The sequence below is a fragment of the Puntigrus tetrazona genome, chromosome 4, assembly GCF_018831695.1.
Source record: "Puntigrus tetrazona isolate hp1 chromosome 4, ASM1883169v1, whole genome shotgun sequence".
Taxonomy (NCBI): Eukaryota; Metazoa; Chordata; class Actinopteri; order Cypriniformes; family Cyprinidae; genus Puntigrus; species Puntigrus tetrazona.
In genome coordinates this window covers 12,062,443-12,078,823 of record NC_056702.1, presented here as the reverse complement: position 1 = coordinate 12,078,823, position 16,381 = coordinate 12,062,443, and the positions used below count along the sequence as shown (strand labels likewise).

Here is a 16,381-nt window from a genome sequence, read left to right as displayed (position 1 = left end):
CGTAACTGTGGCGATAAATGTATCTAGTTAAAATTCATTGTTGCAATAACCCAAAGTAAAACTGTTCAACTGGCCCCCAATGGAGAACACCACCTGGCTCAGGTAATTTGGGTTTGAGACCCCTCATCTACAGCCTTAAAACCTGTAATATATTACGACCGACCAACTGCTGCAGAGTCTGATGTGATTTCTACACGTGTGTGTGGTAGATCAGTGTTTCCCCATAAACCCAGAGTAATAACTCCACTCTACTCTCCAACGTTCCTCTCCCACGATCTTTCCTCTCGCTCCGCACAGCCGAATCTTTATGATGAATGGTGCGAGGGGGCTGCCCTGCCGCTTTAATGTGATTGATGGGGACGCTAGCGCGCGCCACTAACCGCTACAAGCCGCAGTGTGGGTATAAGTGCCCCAGATAGAAGCACGCTCTACAGTCAGCAGTGATATAAAGGAGAGCGCGGTCATGCTGAAGGAGATCAGATTAATTACTCTAATATGAGGAGGAGGCCGGCCAAGGGCACGCAGCAGGAACCACTGAGAAAGCCGTCAGGAAGTGTCTAATATGACAACAGGGCTTTGACTGAGCGTGATATCAGTAACACGGAGCATAAACCATGTCTCTCTGTTGGCAGACAGATGATGCCGCTTAGACTGCGAGGATCCAGTGCCAAAAAAATAACATTTAAGTGCATGCGATGAAAGCGATACAGCCAATATTATCTTAATGGCAGAACTTCACGTAAAACACGCTCATGTATGATATATAAAAGCTAGAAGGGGCTTGTCACGAACACAATCCTGGACACGAGCAGCAAAGTGAATGCTTGTTGCAGACATTATTACCATCCTTTTAAAAGCAATTATATGACCTTGTAGACACTGGACTAATGTTAGTGGAGACAAGTCTTTCCATTTACAGCACATCCACCGTGTAACCATTATACCGACTATATAAACTTACAGTAAGCTTCATATAAACATCCACCGTGAGCTTAGATAAAAGCTCTGTTCTCGACTCACGCGCTCCACACACCAGACTCAACGCACAACTGTTAACATTTAAATACAGCAATGAGCATAAAAATACACAGCTCAATACTTTTCAGTCTTTAATTAAATATACGTTACTCATTCACTATCAAAGTGTGGGGTCAGTAAGATTTTGTAATGTTTAGCTTACGAAACCAAACTTTCCTTAAGTATATATTGCTTAAGTATATATTGATTTCTCTCAGCTTATTTGGCATTTTGGATTGATTTATTACTGTGCTCTGTGCAGTGCATTCTGGGATCGTTTTCACTCTGAAGCATGCATGAGGGGCCGCCTTAGAATTTGGCAAATGAGAAATCTTAAAGGCATCTGTGATCTTAAAGGTTTCAGAGAAGAGTCATCATGGAAATTTGAGTTTTAGGCGCTTTAAATGTGACTCACCACAACTCCACTGTCTGTAACTGCTTCTCTGTAGGTGAAGTTGCACACGCCCAGGCCAGGTAGTACGTGGACATGCGGGCGTCCTGGAGAAGTGGCTGGTCACCCATCCGTCCTCGTCAGACGTCGAGGCCTCCACCGCATGTTAGAGAGCGACTGATACGAGCTCTCGTGTTTCAGACTCACTCTGAACGTGGCTTTGTAGATGGGCTCGTCGAAACACGGAAAGCTTTTCTAGCGTGAGTCGGGGAGAACTGCGTCACCGCCAGAAACCTGCAGAATAACAACACCAGCGACGAGAACGTGAGAGACGGGTAAGACGAAAGACATCTCTGGAACAATATGTGCTATTTTAGCAGCCCTGAAGTCTACAGTGAAAACTCATTTCACCTGAACTTCATTAAATTGGTTGTCACTTGACTTTGCTGAATTCAAATTAGCTCCGACTGCCATCTCTGAACTCATCGCTGTGCGTTTTTATCACACTAATGAGCTTCCCGGTGTGAAGATGGACAAAACCGATCCGGTTTTTTGAACCACAGCAACTAAATCACATCTAATGTCAACATATAATAAATCACAGCAGAATTACTACACAGAAATAATGATATATCTGTCACAGCTGTAAACCTTAAACCCATCTGTGACAGCATTAGTCAACAAATTGACGGCGCGAACCAATTTAGATGACAGGGAAATAATACAAAGCTGTCAAATTCATCCTACATGTTGGTGGATTGGTGCGTTTTATCTGAATAATTATTAATCTACGTTTGGACACTTTTACCAGTCAGAGCTGAGTCTGGACTATAAACAACCTTGGAGATATTCTAGCATATGTAAAGTGTAAAGAGAGAAGGAACAGCGGTGAGCTGAATTACAGAAAGCTGCATTAATGGACATTAAAGCCTGACTTTAGTCCGACGGGGGGATTTGGCTTTGACCAGCCACAGCATGACCAGCAGACGGAGGAGGAGACTTTTCTGCCATTACTTTTTACTCTCATTAGCAGCCGTTCATGCGGTAACAATGTATAATGAGTCTATAATGTCCCATCTGTTTACCTCCTCCACCTTCCTTTATAGATGTTAGTAGCGTTTAAACATCTTTACACTATTTAAAGACAACAGTTGAGACACAGGCAGGAGGTGATGAGAAATCAGACGACTAACACACACACACACACACACACACACACACAGGACGAGATTCTTCAGGGATGTCAGAGTGAAAATCCCTGCAGCGATACACACGGAGGTGTTTGAGTTTGTTGTCTGATGTGACACGACTGTACCTGAAAATGTGTGAAGGATGAAGGAAAAACTGTTCAATCTCCGGATGATCAGATGACGGTTTTGAAGTGAACTAACAACACGGTTCAAGTGGCCACGTCTAACTACATAAACACGGATATTTTCTCGATCCTGTGAGATCCCCGTGGTTCACAAATATACGAGCAGCCAGCGGGCGCTGATTACACTAAACCCAATGATCTTCACAGCCTGTGGAGCTCAGATCTGCTGAACATCAGCGTGCTGAATTTATCTCCAAAGTGCTCTTCTAAGAACCTTACGATGTCAACACCTCGCTTTGTGCTGAATCAGAAATGGGTTTGTTAAAAAAAATGTTACGTCGAGCCGTTGACAAGCTGTTTTGCAGCTGAAAGCCGGAAGAAGTCCGGCGTGTTATTGCCAAAACAGAAAGGCAACTGGAGGATGGACAAAAGGTTTATGAAGTGTGTCTATGAAAGCGATCCCTTCAGGGTAAAACAAGGTTTAAAACATGTCTCAAATGCAGGAAAACCTGGGGCAAAGATTCAAAGATGAGCCCTTTTTCCCCTCAGAGGACAGAGAGTCAGAAAACAAGAAATAGATAGTAAGTGCTGTGCTGAAATCACTCTGAATATCAAAGATGCAGATATGATGATGAGATATGAGCTTCTGATAATCAAAGCCTCAACATAAAGAGCTCTGGTGGTTTTCAAAAGTTAATTAACACATTTCATCCAAAGCCAACTATTTAATCAGACGTTTTGTATATTGATGCGTTATAGCAATAACCGTATAAATACTTAAGATAATACTGCAGGTCCTTGTAATGTAAATCTAACTCTGTGTGGCTGTTTATGAACGTCCAGCACCATGCTGGAAAACGTCCCACGGTCACGTGCGGGTCTCAGCGTCTGACAGGATATTAAACGCTGAGCATCGCGTCAGACACAGCCTTAGCGTTAGACTAGGAGTCACAGGCGGTCTTTATCTAAACTCAACCTGAATGCCAGCATTATTAATAAAGATCCAGAGATTGTATCTCATCTGAACACATGCTGTAACCACATTTTATCCACGGCAGTTGATTTTGTAAAACTTATCGCTCACTTGACTTGCTACCCGACACTTTACTGACATCCTGGCATCTGCACGTGACGTGTAACCGACACAACATTAGGAAGCATTTGTGAGAAAGGCACAAAACGAAAGTCAACCTCACAAAAGTATACGGCAAAAATGCAATCGCTGCTACTATTAAAGTATATTTATTAGATGCACTGCAACCTGCTTTTTCAAAGATGATCCTTCATCCATTAACTGTGTATTTTGAAGCAGCTACTGAAAATATTAAATATTGGTGTAAATACTAGTTAGGATAATAAATGAAGATAATTACAGCATACAATAATATCAGTGACATATGAACCCCAACATTCAGTATTCACTGTGACCCTTAAAGATGTGTGTTTATTGTTATTTTCCTCAAAAAAGTCCCAATAAAAGCATACTTTTTATATATATTTCCACAATCAGTACAGTTCCTGGGAAAACTATGGTAACTTGGTGACAGTAGGATTCTTACTACTTAAAATACTTCTATATATCTACATTTTACAGTAACACCAGCACCTATAGTATTCAGATTTGCGTAAAATCGTCAGGCAGCATCAACAGTTCCCAAGGTGAAAGCAGATGATTTTAACAACACACGAGAGAGAGTTTGACTCGTTTACCTTCTTTCTCCGTTCAGCACATAGGAGCTGCGGAAGAAGCCCAGGAGCTCGTGCTCGATGTGCGCGTGGAAAGTGATGTTGATCTTGTATGTTCTGAGGGGCTTCATCTCTCTGTGCAGCGCGATCACATACACCTGCTTGGGCTGGTAGTGGAAGCGGCGCTGGATCCTCATGGCGCCCGCTTTCTTGCTGTCCGAGTACACCAGCACCTTGTCCACCTCCAGCCGGTCCGCGTGCAGCACGATCAGCTTCGTGGACTGAACGCACTCAAACTCGACGCGCACCTCCCCGGAGAAGGTGAAGTTCTCCATGGACGCGGTCAGGCGGAGGTCGTAGTGGCGCGGGCGCAGGGTGGCCGGTAAGCGCAGGTGTCTCCAGGGCTGCTGGCCGTCCTCCGAGTCTCTGTGACTGATGTTAGCGTCCCGGACTGTTTCCACTTGCTGTTGCTGGAGCCGTTCGCGGCCAGAGCCCCGCTGCTCTCCGCGGCGCATCTCTCGAAGCTGACGCTCAGCGTTATGGCGATGGCCGTGACGACGATGAGGGTGAGGATGGAGATGGCGAAGCCCAGCACGAGCCTCTTGTTCACCGTGATGTGCTGCTCGGTCGTCCGGGGCCGGACCACCACGCTGTCGGCCCACTGATCGGACAGAGCCCGTCCGTTCCTCATGCTCGCGTCCTCGATGCCCATTATACGACGGACCTGATGTGTTTTACATTCATGATCAGCCTCCTTCCGCGCGGTGCAGCTTCAAACTGCGGCGAATGAGCCGGAGGACCGATTTAAAGGCGACGGAGTCGGCGGAGATCCCGCGGAAACGCGCAAAGCTTCGAAGAGAACGAAAGAAGAACCGACGATCGATGACGTCGAGACCGGACTGGCGCGAATCAGAAGTTCGTTTGGTCAGATGCTGGAGCTTGTCGGGTCCCACCGCGCGTCCATCTCTGCTCGGACATCAGTCTGATGTGGATGAAGGTCCGGCACCTGCCTCCTGATCAATCGCGAGAGTGTTGAGCATCTCTCTTCGCTCTGTTCATTTCTGCCTCCATCCTCATCCCCGGCTCTCTCTCTTTCTCTAATGCTTCTCTCTCTCTCAGCCAGTGGGATGTGCTTTCTCTCTCTCTCTCTCCCTCCCTCTCTCTCTCTCTCTCTCTCTCAAATTCAGTCTGGTAATTCTAAATCTTATGTTCAGTTAAATCACATTTAATTAAACAGTGAAACGTTCAGACAGGCTGATGTAACCCTTCTCTTCTTTCGCACACATCGAGTTGCCTGAATATTCAATAGAATAATGGAACTTACGAAATGAAATGCAAAATTGTTACACGCATTTGAGACATGAGCATGTCAAAATCTTACAACGGAGCTTTGACAGTGTTTTCAACATTAGGACGGGACTTTGACAACAAAAGCTGAAAGAGATTACTGAGGTTAGGTGGTAGGGTAAAAAATAAGTAGGCTACAGTAAGTACACCAAGCACACTTTGAGTACTGAAATAAAGCAGTTTAGGTTTGTGCAGTAACCTAGTGTGCATTTCGGTCTCTGTGTGTTTGGACAAACCCAAATATTTTTATCGTATTCTTAACGTGAGCTGAAACTGTACTAAAAACGAGGCTGCTGTCCTTGGTGCTGAATCAAATAGTATCATAAAATACATTAACTGATTGGTTCTGCAGCATTAGTAAACGGAATGAATACATTTCCATTTTCCTAAATGTTAAAACAAGCTCTGTCTCAAACGACTAGACCCACTGGAAGTAAAAGATATAGCATTTATTTGCTGTCTTCCACCTGTTCACACACCCTCCGTCCTCAAAAGCTTTCACGAGTGACCATAACCCCACCTTCACATTTCCCCTCCATATTTTCTCAGTGCTGACATTGTTTCTTAAAGGAAGGCTCTTCAAATGAAGTGACGGCTCCAGACACCAAATAACCAACCATTCAATGGAATGGTTGGATAAACAGGGTGTGAAGAGACCCTTGAAGGAGCCCGGAGAGAGAGAGATCATGGGATGAAGTGAAAAGGAAGAATTGGGCTTCTAGTTCAACTGGTTTTATTCACATTTGAAATTATCTAAACTAAAATAGGCAGGAAAAGCATTTGGATTCCCATCCTTTCGAGATCCTCTTCGCTCCCTTTACCGCGAAGGAATTTAAAAACCTGTCCTCATGAAATAAGAAGAGATGGAACGTCCTTGAACGGTTGCGAGATCTTCGGATCAAATGAAAATGGAGGTGCATTTAAAGAAAAAAAATAAGCAATTTCCTTTTGGCATCCGGGCACAAAAGCCCGTGTCACGGTGTTCAAATGTGCGGAAACCATGTGCCTCCTGTTGAATGCAAACATATAACGCAAGATCAGTCTGGAGGGACCGTGAGGGGGGCTAATTGAATAAAAAATATCAGTAAAATGTCCTTGAGGGCAGCTGCGACTGCCGGTACATAAAGGGTCATTTCTGCTGAGAGAAGACGGATGAAGAGAAACACTCACGCTCAAAAAAAAATAAAATAAAAGTTTGGCCAGTTTGTATTATGGGCACCAATAAGCAGAGCAGAGACACAACGCCCCCTGCAGTCCACAAATAACATTTTCAATCAAAACCAATGGAAGAGAAACCCTGCCTGGCTCAATAAGCTTGTAGGACCTGATATTATCAATAATCATGATAAATTTATAAAACATTCTTTATTGGTCTCTCAACGTGTGACAGAAATATGTCCGATATGCCCAGCCCAACCAAATGTCTGGCACTTCAATACAAAAGGCTTTATAGAACTCATAATTGCAACTTCTTAGCATTGTTCAGTGCATTTACCCAGAAATACATGAAATGGCAACAAATACAGCAGTAAAATGATTCTAGAAGTCTAGATGACGATGCATTGTATAGACATCGGAATGGAAATGACCGGCTGAAAAATGTGGAACATGTGCATATCTATAATTTATATCTATAATCTATGTATAGAGATCAGTAAGCTGAAGGCAAGTCTACAACGACTTAGAATGAATGACTGTGCAAGCTGTTTTAATTTTTAAACATTTTAAAGGTGTGATTTATGGAACGGCTGAGAGACAACAAGTGTGAAGTTAATCACTTGACTTTCGCAGCTGTTTAATTTAAGACAAATTCGTTTTTGTAAAACGTTTAGTTTTGATCTCACGTATTAATAAGCGCTAGAATGCGTTTATTTTCGACAGTATGAATTCAGATGTTATCATTTGGGTTTACGGTCGTCGGCATAATTTTTCGGGCTACTTCCGAATGGTCAAAATAACGAATACCCAACTCTGAGGTACGGTTTTCCTAGGTTCAGCTGAAGGCAGCATAAAAACCAGTATGCCATGTCATGAACACACCTTTAGATCCATTCGTTGATCCGCCTTTTGATCCACCTGAGCTATTTTTTGACAGTTTCGAATGCTGAGATCCCTAGTCAACTCATGTTCAACCCTGCTGTCGGTTAATTCAAATTTAATGGACGATCTTAAACCTTGATTGAACACGTCATGTCAGCTTTGATAAAACCATCCAGTGATAAGGATGTTGGCATCTATTTACTGTAGTTACTGGCTGCATATAAAAAAAGGAAATACAAAAAAACACTGCCTACGTAGGCAGAATGCAGAGGTAGGAAGGCGACAAGACAAATCCAAATCCAATGGTCATGTCACTTCCTGTCAGCAGAGATATCTTCATTATTAATATTTTTGAAGGCAGCATAGATTTATTTTTCACTGCCTATGATATTTCACTATCCTGTGCATGCAGGTCCATGGCAGTTGAGCTGAAGGACAAAATAGCACCTAAGAATTGCACTTGGCAGTGTTTTTTTCCCCGTTTCTTTTCGATTTCTAGCATGATATCCACATTCAGCTCATTTGGTAAGATCTATCTTGCGAAGGTTTGCATGTGCTAACCTGAACCGTCTTCTGAACCGACCCTGCTGAGCCATTTTTGGGTTCCCAAAGAGCTTTCAACAAGCAGTTATTAAAATACCATTTTTAGCTCCTTTTTTCCTCTATAAAGAACGTTTTGCACAATGGAAAGGTTTCATGGAAGTGAAATGCTGATTGTAACTCTTACAATTTACATCCATTAACTGTTTTAGCAGAGTGCAATGGACACCATCGAGGAGCCAGGAACTTCTTTGCAGACTCCTGAGATTCGTGTTCTACCACAGCGATTCAACAAAGAGATCGGAACAAGCGACCAGATGCTTTCATTCAACACCTTCTCATTCTTCAGAAAGATTTCCTGCTACCTTTGAAACTTTGGAGAAGGCCATTATATTTAGTGTAATTGGATCCGTGGTGTACTTCCTGTACTTCATCTTGTCTGTAGATTTATAGTTTGGACTCATCTTCACAACCCGCTTCTGCCACTCATTCGTCACAGTGCATCTGTCATTGTTTTCAGAGCCTATTTCATAAAGGAAGACCAGCGAACAAAGTGACGGCTCCAAACACCAAATAACACTCTCAATTTTCAGCCGTCTGCATGGCTGGTTAAACAGCACAGCGAGAGGAGAGGCCGCGGCGTGTGAAGAGACCCTTGAAGGAGCCTGGAGAGAGAGATGGGGGATAAAGTGAGAAAAAATAAAAAAAAAAGAAGGGGCTTCTAGTTCAACTGATTTTATTCACATTGCAATACTCTAAACTGGAACGGGCAGGAAATGCATTTAGATTCCCATCCGATCGAGATCCTTTACACCCTTTACCTAAAAGAATTTCAAACCCATTCTTATGAAATAATGGGGCTGAGATGGAACGTCCTTGAGCGATTGCGAGATCTTTGGATCAAATGAAAATGGAGATGCATTTAAGGAGAAAAATAGGCAATTTCAAGTGGCATCTGAGCATAAAAGCCCGTGTCACGGTGTGCAAATGTGCGTAAACCGTGTGCCTCCTGTTGAATGCAAACATATAAAACAAGATCAGTCTGGAGGGACCGTGAGGGGGGCTAATTGAATAAAAACGCCAGTAAAATGAACTTGAGGGCAGCTGCGACTGTCTGCGCATAGATAACTATATGAGCAGAACGTAGACACGTTTACTCCTACAGTATAAAATTAGCTTTAGCATCACGATCAACAGTGTACTAGATGTACTGTACCCAATGCGGCGATAATATGCCTGACAACTTGATGCTAATATACTTGTTGGCAATGGACAGATGGAAACCATTAGTTTTGCAATTCTTTCATGTGCCTCGGGTGCTGCAGAAATTACGCTCTTGAGCTTGCAGAACCAAAGGAAGTGGATAAACATTTATTCAAGGGGGTAAAAAAAAATGCAGCATGAAGCATTAGATGATCAAAGCCAATGAAAGTGGATAACCTGACTGATTTTATCAATTGTGTCAGTTTGCCTGGACCTTATATTACCAAACGTGATGATGAAGTTATAGAGCACCCTTTATTGTTCTCTCACGGTATCAGTATGTCAAATTCAGTTTAGCTGAGACCTCTGGATATAAAGCTTCTAATGAAGCTTTGACTCTAGGTGTGCTCTGTTGAAGTGCAGTGTCCCTTATCTGAGCAATCTGGTGAAGTCTCTCTGAAAACTGCGCGGTTCTGCCGTTGTTCATCATCTCAGAGATCAGGCAGATGTCCTTGTCCGGTGGAACTTCTGCAGCCGTAAGCAGCTGTTGTGTTTCAGGCGGTGAACGAGGCCACCTGCGGAGCCATTGGGAAATCAGCCTCACACACCTGCTTGACTCACGCTGATGACAAGCTGTAGCTGCTTAAAGCTGCAAGAGCAAAATAGTCAGTAAGTACCAGTAAGTTGCCAGAAGGGGAGCTGTATTGGGCGTAAGGGGTAATGTGATTTTTTATGTTCAATGTTTTCTTCAGTAGAATCCTGCTTAACGAGTTAGTTAAAGGCAGGTAGTAGCAATCATTTTTATAGCTAGCTACCTGAATGTGGTTACTTTAGCAAAATTTTCTGGCTGCACACCAAACTTACTGCTACATCACTGCAGTTTCCAAAAGAAATGAACGCTGTAGGCAGTAAAATTCGGAAACTTTTTACATTCGCTTTCAAACAAATTTAGTAGTTTCCATTAGACGCAATTAGGCATTATGGATATTGTTATTAAAGCTGTAGCTGTGAGTGTTTTTGCTGGAGGGAAGCGCATTCTGTCCAGGGAGGCGCAGATTTTTCACATCAGTCTAGAATTCATCCGTCAGCAGTTTCAGTCACACTTGACACTCATTCATAATTCATACGTCAGATGGATATGATATCGAATAAGCAGTAAGTATGACACAGTAAGACGGCAGGGAATTGGTATTTTTACCCGCCACTATGATACAACCTGACTGTGCGGCTGATGCAATTGCTTTTGTTCACCGGTAGATTGAGGCGCGTCTGATTCATTTTCAGACATTTTCAGAGATATAAATGCTAAAATATTCTTACATAATCACGGCGCCCCAAAGAACATTTTTTTTTTACCATCAAAATGTGAATAAATTTGGTTAAGTAGCATTAAATGAAAAGCTTTTAGCAACGATGGAAGTTACTGTTCAGTAGAATACGCCTGAGGATGGAGACACTGGTTCTGGATCTGAATGTTAATGGCAGCTACCATTACCCAGAAGCCCTCTGGCCTCTTCCCACCGGTTAAGAACCTCGTCCAAACAAACACACCGGCCATTTCTCCCTCCAGGTCAAAAGTTTGTGGGTTTGCTCAGGATTCATCGATCTGCAGTCTCTTATCAAGTGAACTGCTCAAAAACTTCTTACACGTGAGACCCTGAGAGATATAGACTGGTTTCAAGATATATTATAGTGGAATCAAAAATGCAACATTTAATACTGAGTTATAAAATTTAAACAGCATTTATTTGCTGTGAGTGACCGTTTGCTGTAAATTTGATAATTTTCAATTACTCTGAACTCTATTGTTTATCAGCCAAGACGTTTGAATAATGATTTGTTGGTTTGAACTTTAAGGTTCATTATATAAAAAAAACATGGTAAATACTGTGACAGTAACAATGTGATATTATCATGGTCAGATATCATATCCAAATAAATTGTATTCATCATATCATACCATCATTTTTATCTTGCTACTTTACATAATTATCATCCAGATAGAACAATGCATTTATTTATACAGTAAATGAGTCAAGCGTTTCCATGCAGCAGCATCCCGACTGAATAATCAATGGGTTTTTGACATTTATTTGACACTCTTGGAGAAAGACAGAACAAACAGTGACTCAGCAGCTTCACACGAGGGACAGAAGAACTTTAGCTGAAGATCCAGTAAACACTCCACACCTGATCCATGATCTCAGCTCATTAAACCAAATGAAGGTTTCTATTATCATCACGCTTGATCAAAAATAACTTAAGCCTGTTTTAAATAAGAGAAAATAGCGTATCGGTGTGATATAAGAGGTGACAAATGCTTTGTGGCGTTAAACTCATGGCTGAGTCGCTTTCGAGACGCTCGTCTCTACTTTTACAGCACAGAAACACAGTTCCTCGTGACAGCCTGATGATTTATTGTCCATTCAGCAGCTTTTATCTCATCATCTTGACAAACTCTGATGATTTCCCAGGATCAAACTATGCGCTTAGAATCAAAGCAGCCAGGCAGGTTGAAAACGAACAACTGCTTGGTCTCCAGAGGCTTTGAGTCCTGCTGTGTTTCAGACTGTTGACGTATTCAGACCGACATCCAGATGTGATCCGCGCCGGCTTCGATGGGTCGATGATTTACACGACGAGCGTCATGTGAGGATGATGACGAGAAAGGGTCATTCGCACTGTTACCAGAGGAGCTCGGCACATTGTTCCCGAATGGACCTGAATCTGAGAATCTGTTCTTGTTTCCAAACCCTTGCGAAGTCATTTTAGCCCGTTTCCGTTTAACAAGCAATAAACTCTTTCTCATTTCAGACTAATGTCTGAACCATAAACAGATGCAAGATTAAAAATCCAGCAACATCATTGTTTTCATTTATGTGTACCATTCCCAATAAAATGAAAACTTTCACCAAACTCCCAGACAACAGGGGTGATACGTAAATTGTTTGGGCTGAGTTTTTTCCCGTCATTCTCTCCGCTGATTAATCACCATGATTTTCTCCGCTGGTTGTCAAGGCAACAGCAGTGTTCTGCACTCTCAGCGCTGTTTGGGCCAGTGACAGTATGTAATTAAATATAAGCAGTTGCTATTAGGACTGGAGGATACACTGTAATTATAAGGCTTTGCTTGTTCCCTGTGGTTTACCGGGCTGCTGGGGAGGCGCTGTCACTCAGATGGCCGCCCAGACGCCCCCAAACACTGAGACAGAGGTCCGTCTGTTCCCGAGAGTTTGTGTGGAGACAGAAACATTCTGAAGTCCAGGTGAAGTTAGAAGTTTGGTAACAGGAGCATAGTTTATCACAGATACATGTTAAAGGTACTTCACACAATGATACTTGATTTTGTTTTCCAGAATTTCAACTGGATTTCATCATCTTTAAAACTATAAATGGACACTAAGGTGAAAGGAGTGAAAAGAACACCCTCCCTTTTTGTTTTGGTATTCACATTGATTTTTGGGTCTGAAAGTGGAGTTCACTTTAAATGTAGATTGTCACTTGTTTTTGTTTTGTTTTTGTTTTGTAAAAAAAAAATTAAAAAGCATACTAACATGGTTTACCCATTTCAAATGTGTGTCTGAATGACATATTTCATCTATATGACCCATATGTATACTGCATAGAACATACGGTTGAGAAGTAAGTACAAAATCAAATGTAGTATCTATACAGTATGTGATTTTAGAAGCACAGGCAAACATTCATTCATTCGTCAATTCAATTAAGCAACAGCAAAACAATGCAAACAGATCCTGGTACTCTTTCTAATGTCCAAAAGGTGGTTCAGTTGTGTTTGATAAAGGTCAAAAGGGCTCTGGAGCATGGCTGAAGACCTACTCATTTTTTCTGATGGTGAAATTTAATAGGTTTGAGGTCTGCTATTATTATGTCCTCGCCGTGTTACCATCTGTAAATAATTTCCTGTGCTCTCGTGGAGGATATATAATACAGGAAGTCAAATCCATATCAGAGAAACCAGTAAGTCAAGAAGATGAATATTGAACTGATTCATGTAATGAAAACATTATATATTATTATAAGGGAAATGTAAAAAAACATAATAAAAATTGTAATGGCTAAACATGCACAACATACCTGCAAATGTCTTTTAATACACGTGCTGAATTATGCAGGAAGGAAAACTGCACAAATTAATAGGTTTTAAAATGAGAAAATGGGGGTCATGATAACCAAACATAATATAACTCAAATAATCCATACATATTGCAAGCCATTTCGAGTGGCGCTGCTGATGTTTAAGGGTTTATATTTAAGAAGTAAATGAAATTAACTTGAAGTTGGCTATTAAAACCCAATTTTTTTCCTCGCGTCAATAACTCACGCGCGTTTTATAACACCCTGCGTCACGAAACTACACGACGTCGTTGCACTACAGTCTGTAGAAGACGGTTTGAATTTTCTAGCGACTTTGGCGGACCAATACGTTTATTCAGAACAAAATAAACAAGTTTTCATTTGGACTTTGAGCGCCAATCTTCAACCGACGCTCAAGACGGCGCCAGCTTCACTTCAGTCAAACGGACACTGCGCCAAACATATTGAGATTTATTTGATCTCCCCTACACAAAATGTACTGTTTTACAAGACCTGAAGAGGGAGGGATAACAGACGTAGGTAATTTGAGCTTGCTCTCTACATTTAACGTTACCTTAAACACTAACACCCAGCACAACGAATGGCTTTAAAAGAATTTGCTTTATTTTTTAAGCACCAAGACTCTTGATCTTTTGGTTTTCAACGACAAGCACTGGTTTTAGCTTCAGATCATTATTGTCAACATCTTTCTAAAGTTTCAGATTATCATTTATCGGGCATATCCACCAAGTATTGGAAGATAGTCATGCAACATATTCATGTAACACAGCCATTGATTAAAATGAGAGAAATCCTGAAGAGAAAAACCCAGCAATTTCAGAGACATGACATGCATGTGTACGGGAATGAGACCTTTTTTATATTATGCATACATTTTTCCATGAATTTCAAAAACAGTTCAACGTGACATGCAAATTCTGCCTCCGCCGCCGACAATAAGCTGCCCATAGAGCCACATACACTGCGTGCCATCTTAATGTGCCACATCAAGTCAGAGCACAAAGCCTCCGCCACCGGTCCTACGCAAATGTGTTTCTTTCAATCCCCCATTGTTCCTCAGCTTCATTATTCTCCAAACATCATGAAAATACAGTGAGACACTGTCAACAGATTCAGATGGCTTACTTCCCACCACGTCTACATCAAACCTCATGCCATTATATCCTTCCAAGATTGACTTACAAATGCCAATACGAGGCCCAAGACTCCCACAAGCCCATTTCCACGGTGTTTGGTGCAAGAGGTTTAGAACGTGGTGGAAATATTCTAGGATGTGCTTTTACAGCAGCATGATTAAATAATGATAGAGTAGAAACCTCTGAGTCCAGATGGAAAACCTTTTATATGAGGACACTGAGCTGAAAGAAGCTTCCTGCTTGTTTCAGCTGCTGAAAATAAAGTAGTCAAGTAAAAAAGCAACATATAAGAGCAGAGTTGATGCCCGTATATAATGCTATATTATTACAGCTATAGCTACTTATTCTAAATAAAAACCTAATTTGCATTTTTTGTTCTAAATATATTTCTTAAAAAGAACAACCTAAGTAGATACTATATGAGTTTACATTTTTAATTTAGAAAGACTTGCTAGAAAATATTCTAGAAAGTGTTTTTATTCCCGATTTACTAAAATTTAAACATAAAATGCTCACTAAACATTGAAAATTTTACTAGTAATTGTAATATTAGTTATGATAGGTCAGTTGGTCCACCTCTACTTTTAGAGATGCGACACCTTTCATATATATCTTATATAAGATACTTTTGTTTTATCACCAGCTTTCCTGTTACTCAACAGCTAATTACTCTCCTCCATCCCCATCTCCTTTTGCTATCAGTCAGGATTCGCCTTCTGATTCTAATCGGACTAATCAAACTTCTAAAATGTTACATTTCTCTTCTGATGTGAACCACAAAGGCGCACAGAAGCTTTTTGCAATAATCGAGGCTTATTTCTGATTCTTTCATATGGAAAAATGCGCTGAGCATTTTAAATTCTGACAGTCTGGTCAGGAAGAGACCAGATACACTGTGAGCAGCTGAAACATGGGAAACTGAAAGGCCTGGGGCTTCTATCAGCGGCCAGGATTGTGATGAGTTATTGAGTTTGGGGAGGAGATTTGAGTTTGTGCTGAGGTAAGCTTGGACGGACTCATACAAATAAAAACTATAGAGGCAATCCAAAGCTCGATAACCCACCTCCACCAAGACCCCTTCAGACGCCTGACATTGTTAACAAACCACCAACATCCAACAGAAACCGAATCAAAGAAACCAGTTCTCCATTGAAGCTGAGGATGGATCTTCAGTTTGTGATTGACGGATCTAACATCTATTCTTTATCATCAGTTCTTCGATGACTGTCAATTATTTAGAAAAAAAAAAATGCAACGTGAAGGAAACTGTCTTCTTGTTTAGTCTGTGAAGTACTTGAACGTTCATTGGCAGGTTCTCTAAAAAGCCCATAATCAGCCTTTTGTCGTCTTTGTTTAATCTCAGTCAACAGAAGCTTGTGAATGAGCTGAAAATATCTGAACTCAGACCTGTCCGTGATTCGTTTTCTTTCGTTGGGTTTGATGCAGGAAACTCAAGGTCAAGCTGAAGGGAGCGAAACAATGTGACCGCGGCGCCTGAGCAAACCTGTTATCATCTGTGCGACGCAAACTAACCGCTCTCGTGATATTTGTCCCCGTCGACCTCGACCACAAACGGAAAACACAGAA

The 16,381-nt window shown here is 41.6% G+C and overlaps 1 protein-coding gene across 1 annotated transcript in view; it reads right to left on the bottom strand.

The window, feature by feature from the left end:
- LOC122342854 (thyrotropin-releasing hormone-degrading ectoenzyme-like) overlaps window positions 1–5,121 on the bottom strand; it is a 73,584-nt gene extending 68,463 nt beyond the window's left edge. Inside the window, 5 exon segments of the mRNA XM_043236993.1 lie at window positions 1,433–1,515; window positions 1,555–1,662; window positions 1,665–1,702; window positions 4,434–4,879; window positions 4,939–5,121. Of these exon segments, the coding sequence (XP_043092928.1) occupies window positions 1,433–1,515; window positions 1,555–1,662; window positions 1,665–1,702; window positions 4,434–4,879; window positions 4,939–5,121 (858 nt within the window).
- Between the last annotated feature and the right edge of the window lie 11,260 nt (window positions 5,122–16,381).